The sequence below is a fragment of the Plasmodium brasilianum genome, chromosome 13 (assembly GCF_023973825.1).
Source record: "Plasmodium brasilianum strain Bolivian I chromosome 13, whole genome shotgun sequence".
In the NCBI taxonomy this organism is placed as follows: Eukaryota; Apicomplexa; class Aconoidasida; order Haemosporida; family Plasmodiidae; genus Plasmodium; species Plasmodium brasilianum.
The window spans coordinates 1,713,609-1,739,079 of NC_090126.1; the positions used below are offsets into that span (position 1 = coordinate 1,713,609).

Consider the following 25,471-nt stretch of genomic DNA (forward strand, 5'->3'; position numbering starts at 1 on the left):
CTATATTTATATACATATATATATATATATATATAACATATTTGTATATGTTTGCATATATAATCAAGTCAAACCCTTGAACGTTTTGTTTATTTACCCATTTTTATTTATATCAGAGATGATGCAGCTGTAGATACTGTATGACAAAAATAGTCAGAGGAAAAAAAAAAAAAAATACCTGAACATGACAGGCTGTAAAGCAAGATTAATTATAAAAAAAAAAAATTACAACAATAAATGTAACAACAATAAATGTAACAACAATAAATGTAGCAACAATAAATGTAGCAACAAAAAATGTAGCAACAAAAAATGTAGCAACAAAAAATGTAGCAACAATAAATATAGTAACAATAAATATAGTAACAAAATAAAGAAAAAAAGCAAAGGAAAAAATGAGCATGGGGATAATATTGATGAGAGATCCCTATTGCAAAAAGAAATTGATGAAAAACTAGGGATTGTTGTAGAGGAAAATAAAAAAAAAACAATATGAAGAACAGTGGAAAAGTAATATAAACAAAAATGACAGTAATAGTATTAGTGAAAAACCAAATATAAATGTGGAAGATAGTAAAAATGATAAAAAGAAAGATAAAAGTAGAAAGTATAAAAATAACTTAACCATAATTGATAAACATGTTTTAACATCACACGAGTTTAAAACATTACCAATAAGTAAAAGGACCTTAAAAGCTTTAAATGAAAACAACTTTGTGCATATGACAAATATACAATCCGTGTCTATACCGATTGTTTTATTAAATAAACATATTTATGCTCAAGCCCAAACAGGTACAGGGAAAACTTTATGCTTTTGTATACCTTTAGTTGAAAAAATGTATAGGAATAGTATTGATAGCTATAATAAAATTTTGGGAGGATTAATAATAACTCCAACCAGAGAATTAGTATTTCAAATTTTTGAAGTTTTAAACATGTTAAATAAATATCATAAATTAAATATTTGTTGTGCAATAGGGGGAAAAGATGAAGAAAGAGAAAAATGTATTTTTAGTTATGCCAATATTATTGTGTGCACAACTGGAAGACTACTATTCCATTTGGAAAATAATTATTACTGCAATTTAGATTATTTAAGTACTCTTGTAATTGATGAAATAGATAAATTAATTGACAAAAGTTTTTATGATAATTTAAAAAACATTTTATTATATAAACCAAAGGAAAATTGTCAGATATGTTTATTTTCAGCAACGATATGTAAATTTTTAAATATTATATTAAAAACGTTTTGTGTGAAAGATTATGAATATGTCAGTATTAATGACAATGATAAATATATAGAAAATAATAATGTGCAACAAATTTTTATCGAATGCAGTATTTATAATAAAATTAATTATTTGTATACTTTTTTATTTTCAAAAAAAAATAAAAAAATAATTGTTTTTTTCTCAACATGTAAACAAGTTCGATTTATGTATGAAGCTTTTAAAAAGATAAAAGTTGGTGTTATGAAATTTTTACAATTACATGGAAAATTAAAACAAACGTCTAGATTAAACACATATCATTTTTTTTCAAAAAAACAAAATTTTGTTTGTTTATTTACTACCGATATTGCTTGTAGAGGGTTAGATTTCGCTTCAGTGGATTGGGTTATACATTTTGATTTTCCAGAAACTGTCGAAACCTTTATTCACAGGTCAGGTAGAACAGGTAGATTTACGAATGTTGGTAATAGCCTTATATTTTTAACAAGTGAAATTGATGATAAAAAAATATTTTTACATGTTTTAAAAGAAAACAATATAGAAATTAAGGAAAAGTTTATTAAAAAACAAAAGCTATTCGATATAAGCAATAAAATACACTCTTTAAATGCTGCTTTTGTTGAAATAAAATATCTAGCAAAAAAGGCGTTAGTTATATATTTAAGACATTTGTACATTGTTATGAAATTTAAGGATATAAAGAAAATAGATTTAAACCAGCTGGCTTACGCATATGGCTTGATTGAATTTTCCGCGGATATGATGGAAGAATTGAACATATCTTCAAATAACAAAGTAGCCGTTAACAGGAAGAGGACACGGTTCGAAAAGTATTTGGAAATATTGAATAGTAAGAAGCTAAAGAAGAGAAGCGAACGAAAAGAAGGGAAGACAGAGGAAAGGGCGGAGGAAGAGGTAAGGGAAGAGGAAGTGTCAAACGGGGGGAACACACACAAATGTGTTTTAAATAGCAAACGTAGCAGTTATAACCAAAATGAAAAAGATAGTATTATATTCAGTTCAGAGAAGAAGAACAAAATTTTGAATGATTATAAACATAATGATATAAGTGATAATGAAATTTTGGTAGATAGGCATATAGAAGAATTAGACGATGATTTTTTTAAACCAAAAAAGGTTGAAATAGAAGATAACTCCCTAATATTACTGCCAACTAGAAAAAGAAAGAAACGAGTTAAAGTAGCTAAAACTTTAAGTAATAGTATTTTATATGATGAGGATGGGAATGAAATAAATGATGATAAAACTAAATTAAAAATTTTACTTGATGAATTAAATGAAGATAAAAAAGATGGTAACCAAGATGAAGAAGATGAACATATTGACATATTTAATGAAAAAACATACATTGAGTCGCTGAAAGAAAAAGTTGAAAAGGATAACGAACAAACAAAATTTAGCAAGCTAAGAAAAAAAGAAAAAGTTATACAATTAAAAATGAGTGACTCATATAGCTCGGATGAACATTCTGATCTTGCGAAAAATCCTTTGTACGATGAAAATGAAGAGTCATGTAGTTCCTGTGATAATAATAACACATATAAAAATTTAGAACAAAAAGCAGATGATTCCTTTATTAAAGATAAAAGAAACAGAAAATTACACAATAATAAGAGTGAAACAAAAATGAGCGAAGAAGAAAATATAAACGGTAAAATTGCGCTCTTTTGTTTGTATATAAATATATACATTTATTTTTTTTCTTATATTTGCATGTGATTATTTATCTCCATTGTTACTACTTTAGTAGATTGTAGTAAATTTCACTTCCTTGTCTTTTTGTAATATGAATATATACATTTAATTTGTATTATCATACTATACGTATTTTATTAATACTATTAAATTAATACTTTCATTTATTATATTTTTCTTTTTTTTTAGAAGATATATCATGTTTAGAAAATAAAGTATTGGCATTTTTATAGAGAGGAATTATCCCCCTTCATTATGTAAATGGAAACTCTTTCTATTTTAAGTAGAATAGTTTGTTTCATTTTTGGAAACATTTTATGTGTTTATCATCCCTTTTGAGTGTCATACTTAAAAGTGTAATTTGACTGGTCTTTTTTTTGTTGATTTAAATTGATGCGTATTGGTAATTTTGCTTTTTTCTTTTTTTTTTCACTATCTTCCCCCTTTTTTTTTAATTTATATAAAGAAGGAAAAATAAATATATAAATAAAAACACGTATATAATTTAATGCTAAAATTAAAGCGCACATGCTATTCCCAGGTCTTCAATGATTTTTCTTAAACATTAAACAGCCATTTTTAATACAAGAACATAACGTTCCAGCTGGGCTGATAACGTTATACATATATATATATATATATATATTTATTTATTTGTTTTTATTATTTTATTTTTATTATTTGCTCTGGGAATACGAATGCTTATGATATATAGAGCTGCAGCAGCTTCGTAGCAGGTAGTGCCATCTAGTCTTACATTTTCGTACATATTAATCTTTCTACGTTTATCTCGCAAAAAATGGTAAGACTAGGAATGTATGTTTTATATAGCTTAAAGCGTATTAAATTTATGGCAAATAAGGGGAAGAATTTTCGTAATACGAGGGTAATTTTGCTTTTTAATGCGTTTTAAGTTCTTCCTTACACGCACAACAAAAGGTTTGTTTATATATATTCATATACATATACGTATGAATGTAATTATATGTAAGCGAAAAGGTCATTTACTAAAAGGACATTACTTTATCTTCTTTTAAATGATGTGTAAATATAAACGTATCCGTAAAAATTAACTTCGTTATAGCTGTCATACTGCTACATGGATGTACTCTTTGTAATGAAGCCCCCCCCCCATATTGAGATTAATCTGTAAGCGATGAATGCTTTAACGTTGGAAAATGGTTTTCTTGAAGGATGCATATTTATATATGTATTAAAAAAGGAAAAACAAAAAAGGAATGAAAAAAAATTCGAAAAAAAGTGAAATATTTTGTACTCTTTTTTCATTTTACACAAAATGGAACTATTTTCCTTTTAAAAAATAGTAAATGAAATGGATATTAATATTTTAAAATGACACGAAAGGGAAAAATTGTAAAAAGGTTGAAAATGCATAGCTGTAATTTTATTTTATTTTGTTCTATTCCTATATTTATTTTTTATATATTCATAATTTTTTTTTTTTTATAATAAAAAAGAGAAAGCATTAAAAGGGGCATCGCAACTTATGACTGCTCTCATACACTGTTTAACGCATAAAATTTTAGTAATAAGGATATAATATGCATGTATATAATACATATATGCACTTCACCGAATAGGAGGTTATTCGAGCTTTATAATGACAAAATTAAATTAATTTTAACTTTAACTTCCCAAGGTATTTTATTATGTGCACATAATTACATATGTACAAAGTATTTGGTAAAAAGGAAGTAAAAATACTTTATTTTTATTACATTCGTAAAATATACAAGATCCGATAAATAAATATACGTATATAAATATATATATATATATATATATATATGTATGTAACTATATAAATTTGAGTGAGCACAATCAGGGAAAAAAAATGAGTAACCAAAATCACGTTTTCTTATCTTATACCTATATTGTGATTTACTTATAAATAATGTCCGGCTGATTGCTCTTTTATGGGTTAGCAGCTGTAACTGAAAAGGGACAGCAGATCTTCTGCAAAAAATTTTGGGATACTACTATATATTGTGAGAAATTTCAATATCATGATTTGTTCCCGCCTACAGCAAGACATCAGTTACTTAGTATGTCCTGATGGAGAGAGGATAGGCTGAAGTAATAATGAACTGCAAACCGCCTCAGGCTGGAAACAGAGCAGGGTCAGTAGTCGCTGATGTACGGTGCCGAAGATTACGGTTGAGCATAATGATACGTTCGAATCTCACATGTAAAAGTATGTGCACCATTTTTTTTTTAACACTTTCATCCAAAAAAATTATTAAAAAGGAACTTACTTGTAAATTATTATTTATATTATATTTATTGTATTCTTTTGTTATCTGTAAAAAGATATTATATATTTACTGATAAATTATTCGTAACATGGAAAACAGGGGTTAAACCCAGAAAAGTAAGGGATATCAATTTTTTTTTTTTTTGAAAGGAAAATAATTTTTTTTTTTTTCCCTCCCCCAACATGTTCCTTTTATCAAACTTTTGCCATATATATACACATATATTCATTTAAGTACATGTTTGAAATATTCAAAAGAGTTATTTTTCCTTTTTTTTTTTTAACAGTAACTTCATTGTTATTACTCCATCATGCATACATTTTGGCACATTAAGTACCGTTCTTCTTTCTTTTTATTAAAAGCTTAATAAAATATCTGTAAATAATTATGTATTACGCGAATAATAAAATATGGCTATACAAACTATTAATAATTTCCCATAAAATAAAAAACAAAAAGTACTTTTTATGAAATTGGGCCACAAAAAGTTTGCGTATTCATTTATGGCTAGCTTTTATTGAAAGTGTTTAATAATACTTAAAAAGTACATAAGTTCATACATACGTATAATATAATACACATTGTTATGTGCGTATAAATTGAATTATAGCTTCTTTTTTAATAGGAACGTCTGAATTATGAAATAATTTCTCCATGTAAAATGATATATTAAATTTAAGATCATAATTTATCCCAAATATTATTACACTTACAAATGAAGATACATCATTTAAGCCAAAAAAAAAAAAAAATGTTAAAATTATCAATTTTTATGGAGATAAAAATTTTGTGATTAATAATATTTCAAAATATTTTTAAGATAATATGACATCAGTATATATAACATGTACAATTAAACATTTAACGTTCTTATTTTTTCAAGTATTACACAAAAAAGTTCGTTTTTCCCCATTTTTCAAGTCAACTATTAAGTAATATATTTACAAGAGATATGTAACAATTACTTTGATGAATAATACCGCTTACAAAAGTCCATGAAATAATGCCATATGATAATCATATTATCAAACATTATTCATATATACAGTTTCTATTTATATAGATATATATATATATATACATATTAATCATTGCGATTAGCAATTCCACAATGTTACTTAAATGGTCATTTAAAGAACAAAACATCTAAAATGAATAATATAATATAATTTTTTATCGAATACATTTCTACAAAATTTCATATTTTATTATAAACTACTTTGAATTAAATTTTTTTTTATAAATATTTTAGATATAAAAAAAATGACTCATCACTTAGTGTTCCCGAGCGGTCTCCCACCTCAGTACTGGCCAAGCCTTAGAGTGCTTAACTTCAGAGTTCTGATGGGATCTGGTGTGGCCACTGTAGTATGAACGAGTCATTATAATAAGTAAATTCCTTTTTCATATCTATACTAGCATAATTCCAACCATTTAATAGCATGAAAGAGAACATATATATAGTTCTTGAACTGTAAAAAAGATGTTTTTATGGAAAAAAATGCAAGAACCGTTAATTAATCGTAAAGAAGATATGTACATACAGGGGTACATATATATAAATATATATATATATATATATACATATACGTATATACATATTTGCATATGCTAATATGTGCAAGTCACTACGATATATAAAATTCCGTAAAAATTTAAATTTTTATATTCTAAAAAAAGAAGCATAAAGGTGAATTTCAAGGGTTTTCCTAAGAAATAAATTAATTCTCTTTTAAGTTAAAACAACAAAAACGTTACTACCTATTAAAATTTAGCTTAAATTTTTTTTTAATGAAAATAAGATATTAAAAAATGCCACAGACATATATATATATATATATATAGTACTTTTTATTAAAATATTATTTAAAACTGTTAAATTTTCCAAAAAAAAGTTTACAATTTTCCTTTTATCAACTATTTAAGAAAATTATATAGCGCAGAAATACATACTTAAGTAAACAACAGTATCTGTATATGTGAATTTTTCCATATAAAATATTTTACTAGCTATATGGGTATTGATTTTGCCTTTGCATTAAAGGTAAAAAGTTCATACTAAAACTCTCAAATTAAGTAAAATAAAATTTTTACGTAAAAATGAGAGAACTCATTCAAAAGAAAATACATTTTAATAAGAGCTTCATAAGTATGGTAAAGATAAAGAGAAATTATCTTTCATATGAAAAAAAAAAAAATTAAAATAACGATGAAAATACAATAAAACAAGTTTTTGCAAATATTTAATCGGAATTTCGCATACAATAAGTTACAACAATTCAAAAAAAAATTAGAATAAATATATTTTTAAAATAAATAAATAAATAATACATGTTTTGTTTTTTGTCAGATTTTAGAGGCATGTTATATACTCTATTAAATTTAATTTATAGTAGAAAAATACTATTTTTTGCATTCTTCTGTTAAGTTAAATAAAATATGTTTAGATATAAAAAAATGACTCATCACTTAGTGTTCCCGAGCGGTCTCCCACCTCAGTACTGGCCAAGCCTTACAGTGCTTAACTTCAGAGTTCTGATGGGATCTGGTGTGGCCACTGTAGTATGAACGAGTCAATAATAAAAATAATTTACACTGTTATATTCATTTTTTCTTCGTAAATTATATAAAAAATAAAAAAATATTCAAATTTTACTTATATTTTTTCTTTAAAAATTATGTAAGCTGCATTTGTATATTTCAAAAGCACTAATTTAATTTGTAAATTATTATTAAAAATTGTAAAAAAGCTGAAGATTTTTTTTTTTTATGAGGCTTTTACTTACGCTCTTATATTTCGTACTACCCTTTAATGAAGTACCCATGTGTACATATTTTTTAAAAAAAAAGTAATCACAATTTATTTATTTCTCTCTCTATATACTATTATTTAAAAGTTCGATTGGAATACTTAAAGTATAAGTATAAATATAAAAAAGTTTTGAGTAAAAAAAATGACTCATCACTTAGTGTTCCCGAGCGGTCTCCCACCTCAGTACTGGCCAAGCCTTACAGTGCTTAACTTCAGAGTTCTGATGGGATCTGGTGTGGCCACTGTAGTATGAACGAGTCAACATAATAATTAAATTCTTTTCTCATATCTATACAATTTTAGGAATATAAAATTTTTAACCCATGTTCTCAGTGTATATGTAATTTTTTCATATACAAGGACATATTTATTGTTCAAAAAAAAAAACTTTTTTTATTAACTTTTTATTCCTTATACTTTAACCTTTATAAGTATTATTAACAATAAACAACTCAGTACTTGAATAAAGATTTCATTTTTATCCTACTAACACTACAATAATTATGGCAGTAAAATATTTAAAGGTTTATAACATTTTTCATTTTATTGAATAATTAAATTCTTTATAAAAATTAATTTATTTTAGTTATTTTTAGGATTATAATAATATATATTCATTATAGTAGAAAATTAATATTGGAATATAGAGGTAAAATCTTTTTCCTTCAAATAAATTGCAAAAAAAATTTTATATGTTTATATTTTTTTTTATAAAACTATTACTTTATATAAGGTTTTTTTTTGAAAGGGTTACTTATTCATGTTAACAAAAAAAGAAAAAAAAAAAAATTTCCTTTTCACATTTGGAAGTATATATTTCATCAGATTTTAAAATTATTAAATAAATGTGTTCCCTATTCATCTAAAATGTAGCATTATTCAATATTTACAAAAAATTCAGACTTAATTTGTACCTTATCAAAATATTAATTGAAAAAAAAAATATTTATATGAAAGGAATGATTAACCTTATTCGTATGAATATTCTTCGCCTGATTTAAAACATGAACAACATACAGCCTTGAGCAAAAATAAAAATAAAATAACAATATTCCTAATTTTCAGCATAAATAAATAAGTTTATCGAGTTGTGTGTGTGTACACAATAGAAACATAGGTTAAGGGACTATTTGATAATTCATGCATTTACACTTTATACATATATATGTTAATATGCACATGTGTATAATTTAATAATTAATTGTTAGAATATTAAACATATGTAAAAGATATAGATATATATACGAAATTAATCAAAAGAAATAAAAATATTAATATATTTTTTATTGTCACATCTTTATATAAAGACTAACTATTTCATCGAAATTTATTTAAAAATTCTATGTGGGCTACTCCGGGAATCGAACCCGGGACCTCTCCCACCCTAAGAGAGAATCATACCACTAGACTAAGTAGCCTCGTTTAATAATAATGTACATTATACTCATAGATTTAAATAATAGTATAATAATTTATTTTTATTATTAAGTATTACCAAAGCATTACTATATTTTGAAGATTCCAAAAAACACAATATATCCATTACTAATTACTAAGAAAAAAAAAATTTCCTTAAAATTAATAGGGCATACGTATATGTAAAACAAAACTAAAAATTATAATTACAATACAGCGCACAATGAACACGTTATATATTATAAATAAAGATTTTAAAAAATTATTAAACATTACCGAATTATATTAAGTTCAGTATATAATCGCTTGTTCATTTTTTTAACTATTATTGAGATATGGATTAAAGTTCGTAATACATACTTACAAATAAAGGAGAGTTTACATAAAGTAATAAAACAAAAATCTTTTTAAATTCGTAAAAAATTACAATTTTTTTTATGACGTATGTTCACTTGCACATATATATATATATAGAGAGAGAGAGAGAGAGAACATTAAAAAGTGCTATTTATTTATAGGTATTATTTTAATATTAGGAGAGTTCATCCTCGTTCTTATTTACTAAAACAGTTCACGCATTTCTTTTATTCCAAAATTAAGAACACTACTGCAAACTTAATATAGAAGTAGGTAGGACTGTTCAATTTTGACATGATTTTTATATATACGTAACGAGCGATATCTTTAAGTACTGAATGGATTACAAATGGCGCTTAAAAATAAAATTGAACAGTTAATACTTTGTATGATATGTAATATTCTATGTTTCAGAACATATCATTTATTATTATAATAGACAAATGATGGTGGTTCTTTCTTTTTAACAAAATATAAAAATTAAAAATAATGAATTAATAACAAAAAAAAGAAGGAACAAAATATTATATATTATAAAAAATAAAATAAAATATACAAAAACAAACATATACTATTAACCAAAAGTAGTAGCTGAATTATGCATAAAATATAAGGACAGCTGTTATCAAAACAACAATTATTTTAACAAATTGATGTACTAAAAAAGTAAAAATTATAATATATGTGAAGTTAAATATTATAACACTGCAATATTTTTTTAATATTCTATTTTACGAAAGCAGTTTATTTACAAGTTCTTCTATGGATATATACTTTTCCTTATATGGATCAATAAATTTCTTAAAACTTTTATAATCCTCATCACTTAAAACATCACTTACAGCCATTACTAATAAAATTAGTGAATCTACCGATAACTTACCATTGCTACATTTATCTAATTTTCTTAAAATGCGTGTTAGTTTCTGCTTTGGTGTGCTTGATCTTAAATGTATCTTTGCTATTTTTGAATAATCCTTCAATGAATATTTTGTAGAATCCTCTTCCTTCAACTTACTATTATCAAGTTCAACACCTATGAACCTTAAAGCATAAACTAACTCATTATGCGAAATTAAACCGTCAATATCTCCATCTATTATGTTAAACGACTCCTTAATTATGGTATCTGTACTAGACATTGTGCTGTAACAATTAATTCCTATAATATGATATTGACGTTACCAAAAAATAAAATAAACATAAAAATACACATACATATACATATATATATATATATACCTATATTACGTATATATAATCGCTACAAAAAAATGAAAATGAAAATAAGACATAAAAATTTAACAGATCTTACCAACACTTAATTTGAAAATGAAAAAATATAAGTTATACTTTTTTTTTTTTTTGCTAATAAGTTTAATTAAATTTTATAATAATTCTTGATTTTAATATAGCTGCTATAAATAAAACGAAGGTTTTTTTTTCATGATAAAAATTGTGGGAAAACGCGGAAAATATATGATTTTGTTTTAGTTTTTCAGAAAATTCGTTTCAATTTATATTTTTAATTATATTTTAACTTTTTTTTTTTTTTCAAAAAAAGCTATAATATTTTTAACCAAAATAGCCAAACTGTTCATATTTGTTCATTCAAATTTCTTGAATAAGATCTTTTTCATGTTGCTCATCTGATTCCTACATGAACATTCAGGAAAAAAAAAAAAAAAATAAAAATAGTTATTTTTATTTATTTAAATTTTTTTTTAATATTTTATTGCTCTCAAAATTTACGTAATATATATCTGTTTTAATTTGTGGGTTGGCGTGAACACCAAAATTTATATATTTTTCTGAACATAAAATTAACTATATGCTTTTGGATTATAATTCTTATTATATAAACAATTCTAAACTTTCTTTTGTTAAAAGAAATATTCATTACACTTATAATTCCACAAATATATATAAAATCAACAAATGCGTAAACTTTTATATACTAGGATATGTGTGCAAAAATATATGATACATAAATAAGCGTTAGCAAAGAATACTCTCTTTTTTGACCAAAATTTTTATTTACCCGATTTACAACTTCAGACACTGTTATATTCATGTCATTCAGTTTACATTCACTTAAATTTTCATTGTGAACATCGAAAATACCCATGGAAACATCTACACAAAGTAAAATATAATGAAATTGTCTGAAATAAACATAAGATACACGATGCTAAGTAAATACTTCTTCGTTGCGAATACGGGAAGAAATATATAAAAAATAAAAAAATAAAAAATAAATAAATAAATAAATAAATAAGAAATATGTTACCCATAACAACACATGCTTTGTCATTGTTGTAATTGGAATGATCAAGAATATCCTTGTCAATTATTATACTTTCTGCATCCATACTGTTTATATCTTTATTGGATTTTTCCATTTTTGACAAGAATTCTTTACATTTTTCTACGGAAAAATTACTCATTAAATTCTTGTGCATATATGGCTTTTCGGCTTTTAATTTCTGCTGCGAATGTGTTTTGTCTGTTTCACTTGGATTTTCATTGTTAAACAGAAGAAACCTATTTGAAGAGCTTTCTTCGAATTGATCATCTAATAAACTTTCTCTTAAAAGTTCACTGTCCCTTTGTGCTTCTTTTTCATTATCTTTTTGATTTTCATTCATATTTAAGTAAGCATGCGTTGAACAAAAATAAATTTATGATTATATCAATTAAGGTTAAATTAAAATAAAAAAGATTTTTATTTCAATTTTAAAATAACAATACAAATTAGTGAAAAACAAATTTTCTATAAAATAAGTTACATATTGCCCTTTTAAGCAATTAACTTGCGTGTAGCTGATTGCTATATAAAAATGTTATGCAGATTTTTTTCAAAGTTTTATATCATATAACCATGCTTTTTACATTTAATTTAAAAAAAAAATAACTAGCTATAAAAATATGTTTTTCAATGAATATATGAGGATGTTTGACTTTCTTTTTTTTTTTTTAATTAATTAAAAAAATATGGCATATAAAATAAAGTTCAAAATAAAATTGACTTGCTTTTTTGTATATGTTTTTTTCAGCGTATGCTTAACTCTCATTTTGCAGTGAAAATCTATATATTTAGATATATATAATATGTAAAATAAAATTCAAGAGCAGAAGCACAAGATGGCATAAAATGACATAATATTATTTATATATTAGGACGTGTCGACCATTTTATAAACTCTACATAATATACTAAATGACTTTATATTTTTATAAGAATAATAAAAAAAAGTGCATGAAAAAAGTGGATTTATCCATAAAAAAATGGAACTATGTAAAAATTGGCATGTGAATTTTTTTAAGGGAGAAAAGATATTAACATATGTGCTTTTCTCAAACTGACAAACGTGTTTATATATAAACTATACAGAAATTTATGTATCTATACACATGTATACATTTATATATACATACATGTGCAAATATATTTATATATTCTATCCTTTTTTGTAGTGGCACAATTAAACATGCAGAAATTTTCTTATGTGCACCAAAATGGGAATATAAAGGAACTCAAAAAAAAAAAAGAAAAAAGGAATAAGCTTAGAAATGAACTTGAGAAAACATTTATATAAATAATGTAAATATTTTAATACTATATCTATAAATAAACGGAATTCACTGGAGTTCTCGCATTGTTGCTGAAGCCGCACTTTTTGCATGGTAAATTAAAATGTATGAAATATTTTTTTATTCATTCATATGAATGTGCAAAAAAAAGTGTATGTTTTTTTTCATACATCATTTAAGGATATATTAATTATTTCTCTTTTTTATAGTATTGACTTGAGTCCATGAAGATGATGGAAAAGACATATATAACAATTTTTTGTTTATTTTATTTTATTTTTTTTTATTTGTTGTTGTTCATTCTTGTTCTGTTTGGCTAAATTAAGTCTTATAAGATAAAAAGTTGTTGAATTATGGTTGTCTCCTATATATAAAATTGTTGTGGCATTTTAATCAGATATTTTTTCCTCATCCATTATATTAATAACTATGATTTATATATACTAAACCCTATATAAAAAACTTATATATTTTAAAATAAGAATACTGATGTGCACTGTTATAAAATTTTAATGAATAGAAACTCTTAATGAAATAATCGTTTTTTTAAAATGTTTATGTATTTTAATTTTTGCATTATGATGAAAAGTATTCATTTCTTATTACACAAGAATATATCACAATTTATTGCGTATTAAAAAAAGAGCAACTATATATATATAATTACTTCGTGTAAAATTATTTAAATAATACGAAATTTTTATTATTTTCTTTTTTTTTATTTTTGCATGCTAAATCATAACATGAACATTGCGTATCCACATATATGGCAGCTTTATGCAAGAAGCATGTGGACATGCAATTTTGAAAAATTCAAATCGAGTATATCGACAACCGAATAAATAAATAAATAAATAAATATATATATATATATAAAGTTCTCTATGCTCTTATTCTTTCATTTCAATGTAAGAAAAAATATTATTTGACATTTTAAAAAATTGCTGTTTGACTAAAATTAACTAATTTTTAAATATTTATATTTACATGTAAAAAAATTCTTTCATATTTATTGTAGGTTATGTTTATCCTCCTATAGATTTTCAGCAGTGAAGATTAACATACGCGCATATATATACACCTGTATATACGTATATACATATATATATATATATATAGTTATTTAAAAAAATATAGATGTTAATATATAGGTTTATAAAGTACATTTGCATATGTTCTCGTCGTTTGAGACTGTTGGTAAAAAAGCACAAATTTTTACATAATTTGTAAATATCAATGTGAAATAATAAGTTAGGATTCAGAAAACCATGCAAGTGTTCTTTGAAAATTTATACCTCTTCTTCTATTTTCCTGAATTTCTATTTTTCATGATAGAAAAAAGTTTATATGTGCGTGTTTATGTTACACCATCGTTATCTTTTTAAGTAGATCTGTGCAAAGTATGCAACACAATTAATATTTTTTTTTAAGAGTATATTTTTTAAGAAAATATTTTTAAATGTTATTGTTTTATTATTCGAAAGTTAAAATTAAGGACATACACATATTAACATATAAACATGTTAAAGTACGCACATACTAACATATATACATATTAACTTATACGCATATTAACATATACACGTATTAACATATACACGTATTAACATATAAACATATTAACATATATACATATTAATATACATATATATATATATATATATATATATATATATATATATATATATATTAATACATTAAAGTAGGAAAAACTACTTAAGGCTTAAGAATAAGGGAGAAAACAGTTGAATCCGATTTTTTTTTTTTTTTACTTGTTAAAATATGAAACTAATTATTCTTTACGTTCTCGGTTTGTTATTCTTTTTATCTAACAATGTGCAATGTAAGAAAAAAAAAAATAAGATACTTAGTAATATACCAAAGAATAGTAATCTACTTGACTGTCTTTCATTTATAGCACATGGTGATCACCGAAATATATTGTCTGAAGTTAGCGATTCGCTATTGAAGAAGCTAGAAAATAATGAATTGGTTACAAAGGACATGTTATTATCCACACTGAGGTCATTAGAAAATAAGTACAAGGAAACAGATGATGATTCAAAAAAAAAGGGAATTGAAAAATTAGTGGTAGATATTAAAGAGGCCTTAAAAAAAAATTATACTAATAATAGTAATAGTAATAATGTGGAAAATAATGAAGAAGATATAAAAAGTAAAGAAATAAATAAGAAATATTTTTTATTAAAATTAGAAAATGCTTTTATCAAAAAAGATCTTTCTAATTTTAAAAGAGTTAATGAAGATATCAAACTAAGAAAAACATATTTAGATAAAAAATTCAAAATATGTAGTACTTCAAGTGAACAATTATTATCTGGGGCTCCTGGAAAATTAAATTTATCTGATAGTAGCATAAAAGAAATAGATTATCCATCATCTATTAAAATCGTAAATCAATTAATTCCTGAAGAATATTCTATCTCAAATAACACATTGGGGTCACCACATTTTAACAAGTTAATAGATTTATATAAGCCTTTACTTGATTTCAATATAGATTTGATAAAAAACGATTTGAAAAATGAGTTACAGACTTATGAAGATTCTAAAAATGAAATCTCCTTTATAATACGTGATAGTAAATATAATAAATTGAAAAAATTCACGTTTACTGTTCCTATGAGTAGAATGCCAGATGCTAAACCTAATGACGAAATGAAAAAAGAAATTACAGACAAAAATAGGATTTATACATATGTGATTAGTAAAGCGGATAGAGACAAAATCCCAGAAGAATATATTCTTAGTAGTCATTTAGGGAAACCTTTACATATTAAACCAAAGAGAACTAAAAAGATTATAAAAATTCCCGTTAAAAAAAAAAAAAAAAAAATATAAATGATAACATACAAATTAATGTTAAAGCACCAATAAAAGTTGGCCATTTGTTTTTAAAAAAAAATGAGGAAGATAATATGACAGAGATACCCCTCAATGAATGTCACATATATTTGAAAGATATTGCACAAGGAGCGGTGGATTCATCATCTTTATCACAATCATCGTCGTCATCGCCTTCCCCATCTTTTGCAAAAACGCTTGAGGGTCCAGTTGAGCTTTTAACAGTGATAAAACCACAGTCAGATTGTGATATATTAAAAAAAATAATAATCCAAAGGATTATACATCATGAACCGATGAGTAATAAACAATCAAAAGATGGGAATTTTTCTCCTGAAGGAAATTCTATACAAAAATTTCCCGAATGTTCTCATCGCATTTGTCATTCTTGCTTTAATTCTTTACCGCTAATACATTTTAATTATCCATCGGGTGGTTTGTATTGTATGGCACGTCCTACTTATGAAAATAATTCATATAATAAATATGATTTTAATGAAAAATTTATTAATTTAAGTTATGACAAAAATTGCCTTATATGTATTCCCAGTAGTGCCATAAACAATTTTTTGTGTAATTTAAATCAAGATGACAATTCAGAAAAGGAATATAACCAAAATGTCAACAATGATTTTCATACTTACAAAAAAATTTACATACACAGTGATACATGTCTAAATTGTGATCCTAAAAATAATCATATTTTTTCTTTTCTTCATAATAGTAAAACATGTCCATATTGTAAACATAACAAAACATTCAAAAAAGAAAATAGTAGCTCTAAAACCGTAAGCACGTTTAACGCAGATGCTTCACAACAAAATGATATACATGGACAGGGTGTATCAAACTTTATCATTGTAAACGATAATGAAAATTTGGAAACAGTTTCAAATGAAGAGGATGGAAATGAAAATAAGGAAAAACCATCTTTTATAAATAGACTTCATAATGCAAGTGGGGGCGATACAAAAGAAGATAACAGAAAATATGGCACATATATGTACAGTAGTGAAGGGGACTCAAGGAAATACGACGATAAAGTTGACATGAAAGGAAACAATAATAGTGAAGTACATAATGGATTAAGCAACCGTATAGTTTATCTAAGTAGTAGCTGCTTTGACACGACCAAGTTAAAGGTAGTTGGCCGTGATGATCAAGATGAAGATGAAGGGGAGGATATAAATAACATCGATGTAGTTAAGGAATATGTAGGTAAGGAAGATACAGGTAGGGGTGCAGTAGATAGCAGGGGTGCAAACAGTAGCGGTGAACATATAAGCGGTCCAGATAACAGCGATTCAGATGAGAATTTATCACAAGAAGAAATCGACGATCTAGATAAGGAAAAACTTGAAATAGAAGACGAAAATTTCAAACAACAAGAAGATTCCAAATTTTACAGTTCTAATCAAACAAATGAAGTGGGTAATAGTAATATGAGCTACTTGAGAAAATTATATTATAACACTGTTCATGAACAGGGTAATAATATGGATAATAATGAAGAGGAAGTTTTTCTTTTCAATATAAGATTCATATATAAAACTAGTTTTTTTGGAAAAAAAAAAATAGTAAATGCGTACTTAAAAACATCAAAGGTAGATATTAGCTACAACAAAGAAAAAATACTTTATTTATTTGAAAATTTATTTAAAAAAGTATTCAAAGACATAGATTATAAAATTAAAGAATCATTGGTACATTTGTCCCCAATAATAGAAGACTATGAGATTACAGGATATGATATGGATTTTGGGAAAGTACAAGCTCATTATGCAGGATCTATAAATATGTTTAAGCATTCAATTTTTGATCTTCAGAATATGGCTATTTATTTTATTAGTCCAGATGAAAAATATATATTATTAGAAGATGTGATAAGAGAAATACATGAAGAAAAGGAAGGAAGAGGTTCATATTATAAATTACATCATGATGAAAATGTAGATACTCCTTCAGAGGAAAAAAATGTTATCGATTCAGTAATTGAGGAACAAGAAGGAGAGGATAGTTCAGATACTCACGACTTGGAAGAATTATCTACGGACGAACAGAAAGAGGAGACGCAGGAGATGGAAGAAGAGGAGGAAGAAGAGCAAGAGGAGGGAATTGAAGATGAAACGGAAGAGACGGATGCACAGGAGAAAGAGAAGGATACACTTGAGAAGGAGAAAGATGTGAATGCGAAAAATAAAGACGAGCAAGAAAAGGAACAGGACATTCCAACGTACTATAGCATTCCAGCAGGAAGGGAAAACGAAGATAATAAATCTACATATAATTTGGATCTACTTAAAATTTTAGCAACCTACGGTAGTCTATTGTCAAAGAAGGACATGAAAGATATAAACGACAATATAAAAAACATAACGGTTGACAAGAAAATAATAAATGGAAGTGAAATTATAGAGATAATAATTAAAAAGGATCAAAAAGTTCTAGAAAAAGATATATCTGAAGAACGTAAGAAAGAAAAAGGAGATGACGAAAAGCATGAATCTATATCTATTGATGGGGATGAAGGAATTCACGATATTAACGAGACAGTGAAAAAATATATGGATAAATATTTTAGTGTTCATGATGTACCAATATATTATATTGAAGATATGCATATTTCAAAAAACACAATATATGTTACATCTGATGTAAATTGTGATTTAGATATGCTTAAAATGAGTATTTTAGGTATTTGTAATATTACTAATAAATCTATAGAAGATTATAATTTTTTTTTAGTACACAAAGACATAAAATTGTATGACCCTAGTAAACTTCAAGAAATACCATCATTCATAAGGAATGTGCAAGAATTGTACAAGTATAGTAAATCATTAGATATGAAAATAGTCATTGCATCAATACATGAGGAAGATATAAATAGTTTAAAACCTAAAAGCTTTCATTATTTGTATGAATCTAATAAGGAGGATATTTCTTTCATAAGAGAAAAAGGGGAAGAAACCGAATCGAGCGAAAAGGATGAACAAGATGGTGAACGAGAGGGGGATAAAATATTGGGGAAGATACCCCATATGGATGCACTTAACATGCAGGAAAATTCAAAATATGAATCACCTGGAGATATTTCTAAAAGCTATGTTGCGGATAATGTTATATTTGGAAGAGAAACACTAATGAACGGATTGGTAGAAAGGAATGAAGAGGAAGAAAGTCAAAGTATATATAATACTAGTGAGGAAGATGTAAAATATATAAATAAAGAGATAACCATTTTAGAAGATGAAGAATATTATAGGAAAGGAAATTATTATAATTTTTTTGAAATATATATAGATAATCCTACGAGAAAAATGAGTATAACAAATGCTCCAATTTTAAAAACGTATACATTGAATTTATTTATAATTGATATTATGAACAAAATAATGCATGTGCCTTCAACTTTTATAAATACTGAATCTTATAGAAAAGGAATGTGTATATTAGATATTCATAAGTGTCTGGAATATTATTCATATAACAGTAAATCGAAGGTCATTAGTTCTTTGGTTTTTGAAAAATTTATTACATTATATGAAGTATTAAAATATCTTGGTACAAGAGACGAACATCTATTGATAAGAAATAAAATTAGTGAAGATTGTATAGGGGTAGACAACTTAAAAGATATTAAATATCCAGCAAGTATTAATTTAAAAGATTCAAAATTTATTCATCTTGAAATACCATTATTCTATTTAGACGAACGTTCTAATTTCTTTCATGATAAAATTACTTTAATGAATGTACCTGAAAATTTAACTGTATCAGAACTATGCACATCCATAAAAAATATATTAAATGAAGCTTTAACTTCGTTTAACGTAAATACTGTAATGGATATACAAGTGTATACTATAACAGATAAGCAATGGCAAAATGTACCAGAAAATACATCAATATATGATATAAAAATGAATTTTCATAATTTGTATACCTTATTTATTAAAAATCAGTTCTTAAGTAAAAATAATTTTCAAGAATTATCAAATTTAATAATTGATTTTTCAGATAACCAAATGTACGTTAAAAAGTTAGACATATATATAGATTACAACTTTAGTCCTTATACCCTGTATAATTTACCAATACATGCCTCATCTAATCATATAAAATATTTATTATTACGTAATATTCATTCGTTTTTATCGGACTCTTTCGCAAATGAATTTTTTTTTACCTATAATAAAATGTACGTAATTAAATCCTACTCTGAAATAAGGGGCTCTGAAAATGCAGAAGATGAGGAAGTATATATTTATGAAGGAGACGAAAGTAAAGACAGTAAAAAAATAACCTACCTCTTTTTATTAAATATGCTAAGTAGATTTTACAAAATAAAGTTCAATTCGAGTAGGATGCTAGAAAATGTGATATCTGAACTGTTTGAACTCAGCGGGAAAAGCTCTAGCGAAAATCCCTTGGTAGAGGTAAGGAAGTCATCCAAAAAGGTAAAAAATATAGAAATACATCTGGCCAATGATAGCAGTGGGAGCAGCACCGGCAGTAGCAGTGCCACTGAAAGTACTTCTAATAATAAGATACTGGTGAAAAATGTTCCGTTAGGACTACTGGTGTGGAAATTTATCAACATACTGATGAAGGGAACATTCAATGTACCCATAGAAGACAAAGAGAAGTTATATAACCTATTTGCACTAGTTCCAAAAGATAAAGAGAAGGTACAAAATCATGATTATTACTTCAGTACTATCCCAGGATACACCATAGAAGAAGTGCTAAAAATAATGGATAAAAATAACATTCTTTTAATAAAGGCATATCCAGAAAAGTTGAATCGTATAAGAAATAGTGAACATTTTGAAGGATATATAGAATTTAACCTTGATTCCTTACCATCTGTAATAGATTTTAATAATCCCATTGGATCCTTAAGCTTTTATGTTAATTACAAAAACAAAAATAAAATAACACATATAATTAATGTACCTGAAAATATTACCACAGATAAATTGCTAAAAACAATTCTTTTAGATATGTATTCCAAATGGCAAAAATTACCAAAAGATGAAAAAATAAAATTTTCGCTTTTCCGGAACAACAACGAAATAACAGATATGAAGGAGTATATAAATTCTGGAGAAGGTGCACAGCTGCGAACATTTATTTCTTTGAAGAAGAAAAGAAGTGACTCCAATACTAACAATAATACCAGTATTAACAGTATGAATCATAAGTTTTATAAAAAGAAATATGTAGACTTAGACAAGATATCAGAAGTTGATTCCATGAATCTATCAGATGCAGAATTAAAAGCAGCACAACTATATGATAATGTGTTGAGAGAAATTCTCGTTAAAGATTATATTGACTTTAATAATATTTCCATAAGTGGTTATACTATGACTATTTATATATTTGACGGAACAACATACCAACCAACATTCATATATAATGTACCTTTAAGTTCAACTAATAAGGATGTAATTAACTTTTTACTAATTAAAGCAAATCATATTAATACGAAAAGACTAGTAGATGAATTCCTTCTCCTCAATGAAGAATCATTTAATTTATTAAAAACAAAAACTTTCATAGAACAAAATGTTGTTTTTATAGGAGAGTTAACAGAACTAATTAATTTAGATAGATCTAAGTTATACCTTGTCCAGAAACCATTATTTAATCCGTTAGATGATTTATTTAAAAATATAGCTAACAAAAGCTATGATTTTAAATCAGAAAAAAGGGGTGTTCTCAATGTAAGTGAAGAGAAGGGAAATCTTAATCTTAACATCATGTTTAGTAAAAATAAAAAAAGAGTTATAAGTGTTCAAAATATTCCTCATAATATGTACATAACCGAATTTTTAAGATTTGCAATTGGGTATCAAAGAAAATGGATATACAAATTTGTCAATTTTTACATTATGAAAGACAGTGAAAAGTATGTTTTAAATGATACTTGTGATGTTATAAGACACGGTAGGACAATAAGTGAGATATTTAAAATTTGTAAATCTGGTTATCCTTGTACCTTACACATTGACATTAGTTTGAAGGACCATCATAACGAAACCAAAGCTGCGCATTCTACAGATTCTGCATATTTTATACGTCCTACAGATAATGAGGATAAATATAAAAATTTAGTTATATTAAAAGAATTAAGGAAGAAAATACTAGCAGATGAAATGGATTATACTACTACTACTAATACTAATAATAATATTAATAATCAGAAAATAAATTTGGCTTCCATAAATTTTGAATACAATGCTGGGTTATATGAAAAGTACATCTTTGGTTCTTCAAGAATTATTAACATACCTAAGAGTTATACAGTGGGTGATGTATTATCTTATATCAAAAAAAAAGTAAAAGAAGACACAAAAATTAAAAGTGTATACGAATTAGAATTGAAAATCATTTTTAATGATGCTTATATTACTATACCAAAGGAATTAAATATGGAATATGTCATCAATTATTACTTTATTAATACTCCATCTATCGTTTCTATATCAGATGATAACCCATTCAATATTGTTCATCTGACATTATATGACACCATTATAGATATAAAAAATGATATATTTGTTAAGAAGAGTATTCCGATGTATATAAAAAATGGTAAGAGCTTGCAAAATGTGAAATTAAAAAATATACCCGTTTCTATAACAGAAGATCAATTAATTACATATTTACTGACATATTTAACACAAAATACGGAAGTGATTAATTTCATAAGAGATAATACATCTATATGTGTATATCCAAGGTGTGATCCTGTGTATATTCATCATGAGAAGCAGCAGTTATGCTTTATATCTTCCCTATCATATCATATTGCTTTAAAAAATATTTGCTACTTAACAACAGTAGAATCGTATGAAGACTTTTACAGCAAAATGGGGCATTTCGAATTTATTTATGACAGATCAAAATATTTTAGTGAAATAAAAGCACAGAGCAGTAGTAAAAAGAGTAGTAATGTAGACGATATTATGAACCTCGATATGAATATCCATTTTCCTAATATTGAAAGAACAGTTCGTGTAAAAAATTTTAATATGAACATGCAAATAGAAGACTTATTAGAGAAAATATTCCAATCTGTAACAACGAAAAGTTTTAGATGGGGTGAATTATTTACCTTCCTTGGAAATACATCACGAATTAATGAACAGATGGATGAAAGAAAAATCGAAAAAAAAGTGAGAACATTTAGAGATTATTTAAATGAAGAAGGGAACATATCATTCATTTATAAACCTGAAAATAACGAAATACATGATTATTTAATGCATAGAATAGTTTATTTACCATCATTGATAAATTATCAAACAAAGTATATATCATTACAAACTAGCATTAATGGTTATCAGAATAGTAGTACCATCTTAAATGGCTTCCCTGATTATTTAACCCCCAAATTTATGCTCACATTAATACAGTATAATCTCTTCAGATTAATAGACAAAACTTATTTAAAAGTTTTTGGATGTTCTTATGAATATTGTATTAACGAAGATGAGTTTATTAATTATACGAATGAATTGTTTACTAAGAAGAATGATAACTTAGCGGCATATACTTTAAAAAGTGAGAATTCAAAGCAGCAAATGAAACTTATTTTAAGAATAAAGAAAAAGGAAACAAGACAAATTGATACAATAAGGAATTTACTATCCATGGAATTGAACATATCCTGTCAACAGTTAACTAATGAAGAAGATATGGAAGAATGTAATGATATAATATCTTCGCTAAATACTTCTCATATTTTTTGGAGAAATAGTGTTTTAGGTTTTATGGCAAATTCTATAGTAATAAAAGACTATTATAATAATACTTTAATGTTACCATATATTGATTATGGAGTAAATGAAAAGATATTAATTCAAAACATATTAAATAGTATTAACATCTCACCATATTTATATAAATTATTTGAATTAACACATGTAGATAAAGTTTGTGTCAGCTATATAAAAAAATTAAAAAATATTATACCACATATTCAGTGCTTGTTATCTTATGGATTTACTGTATTTTTTGATTTACATCATAATAGTAAATTTGACCAATATAATGGTTTCAAATTAGGAACTGAATCATCTGATATAACACATATACATCCATTCCAGGATATACTTGAAAAACATTTTGTCGAATTCTTCATACATAACCATGATGGAACTCATGTTTTTGTAAAAAATGTATACAGAGATTTGACCGTATCTATCCTTCTGAATGAATTGTCTAAAGCAAGATGTCACATCCACTCATTAAAGTATAACCAGGTTAGTAACTTTTATAAACTTGTATACGTGCTCAATGATAATGAGCAGCACGACATATCCCCCGAGATTTCCATGGAGGACGTGTACGACTTAGTGATAAAGCATTCCAAAGCAAATTTTTCCTTAAGAATTGTGAAAAGGGATGACAATAAAAGGGGAAGCGATAAGAGAAGCGATAAGAGCAGCGATATGAACAACGATAAGAACAGCGATATGAACAACGATAAGAGCAGCGATATGAACAACGATAAGAACAGCGATATGAACAACGATAAGAGCAGCGATATGAACAGCGATAAAAGTAGCGATATGAACAGCGATAAAAGCAGCGATATGAACAGCGATAAAAGCAGAGATATGAACAGAGATAAAAGCAGCGATGATAACGAAAGTACGGTAGAGGGTGACCTACCAGATATGTACCTCAGCCCCTACCCGAAAATTATTGACCTGAGCCAAAATGAATTCCAAGTTCTCATGTTTTTACAGTTAAAACCACTGGAGATGGATAACATGTTAAGAGGTTTGTCAACACCTCGAATAATAATTAACAGCGTTTTAGCAAGTACACCTATACTGTCTTTAAAAGAATATCTCATGGTATTATTTAAAGATTATTTTGAAAGAATGGAAATTTCTCAAAATTACTATACAAAATTTTATGAATTTGATATAGATTTATTAATTATTAATTTTAATCCTATCACAAAGAAAATTTATAAAGTTAATTCAGATATATTAAATAATTTAACAGTTTCAAACTTTTACAGAGTTTATTATAACGCATACTTAGTACTGCAATTAGATAAAGTAAAAATTTTTAAATCTCATTTATATGATGATTTTATTAGTTATTTCTCAACAGTAGTTATAGACTTTTCTTTTCATAAAATTCAAAAATAGTAGATTATGTGAAATCTC

At 25.5% G+C, this 25,471-nt stretch overlaps 5 protein-coding genes across 5 annotated transcripts; 3 read left to right on the forward strand and 2 right to left on the reverse strand.

Moving 5' to 3' along the window:
• Nucleotides 1-184: 184 nt before the first annotated feature.
• MKS88_005032 (ATP-dependent RNA helicase DBP4) lies at nt 185-3,187 on the forward strand (the record flags this gene model as incomplete). Its single annotated transcript, XM_067218257.1, has 3 exons — nt 185-362; nt 499-2,910; nt 3,144-3,187. 3 exons carry the CDS (start codon nt 185-187, stop codon nt 3,185-3,187), a joined length of 2,634 nt encoding a protein of 877 aa, XP_067071408.1.
• A 7,359-nt stretch (nt 3,188-10,546) lies between these two features.
• On the reverse strand, nt 10,547-10,957 carry MKS88_005033 (calmodulin; the record flags this gene model as incomplete). The annotated part of the gene is made up of 1 exon (XM_067218258.1): nt 10,547-10,957. One exon carries the CDS (start codon nt 10,955-10,957, stop codon nt 10,547-10,549), a length of 411 nt encoding a protein of 136 aa, XP_067071409.1.
• Nucleotides 10,958-11,426: 469 nt separating this feature from the next.
• On the reverse strand, nt 11,427-12,463 carry MKS88_005034 (uncharacterized protein; the record flags this gene model as incomplete). The annotated part of the gene is made up of 3 exons (XM_067218259.1): nt 11,427-11,471; nt 11,857-11,951; nt 12,106-12,463. 3 exons carry the CDS (start codon nt 12,461-12,463, stop codon nt 11,427-11,429), a joined length of 498 nt encoding a protein of 165 aa, XP_067071410.1.
• Nucleotides 12,464-15,191: 2,728 nt separating this feature from the next.
• MKS88_005035 (liver specific protein 1) lies at nt 15,192-16,271 on the forward strand (the record flags this gene model as incomplete). The annotated part of the gene is made up of 1 exon (XM_067218260.1): nt 15,192-16,271. The coding sequence occupies one exon, from the start codon at nt 15,192-15,194 to the stop codon at nt 16,269-16,271; it is 1,080 nt and encodes a 359-aa protein (XP_067071411.1).
• Nucleotides 16,272-16,348: 77 nt separating this feature from the next.
• Nucleotides 16,349-25,453, forward strand: MKS88_005036 (liver specific protein 1; the record flags this gene model as incomplete). Its single annotated transcript, XM_067218261.1, has 1 exon — nt 16,349-25,453. The coding sequence occupies one exon, from the start codon at nt 16,349-16,351 to the stop codon at nt 25,451-25,453; it is 9,105 nt and encodes a 3,034-aa protein (XP_067071412.1).
• Between the last annotated feature and the right edge of the window lie 18 nt (nt 25,454-25,471).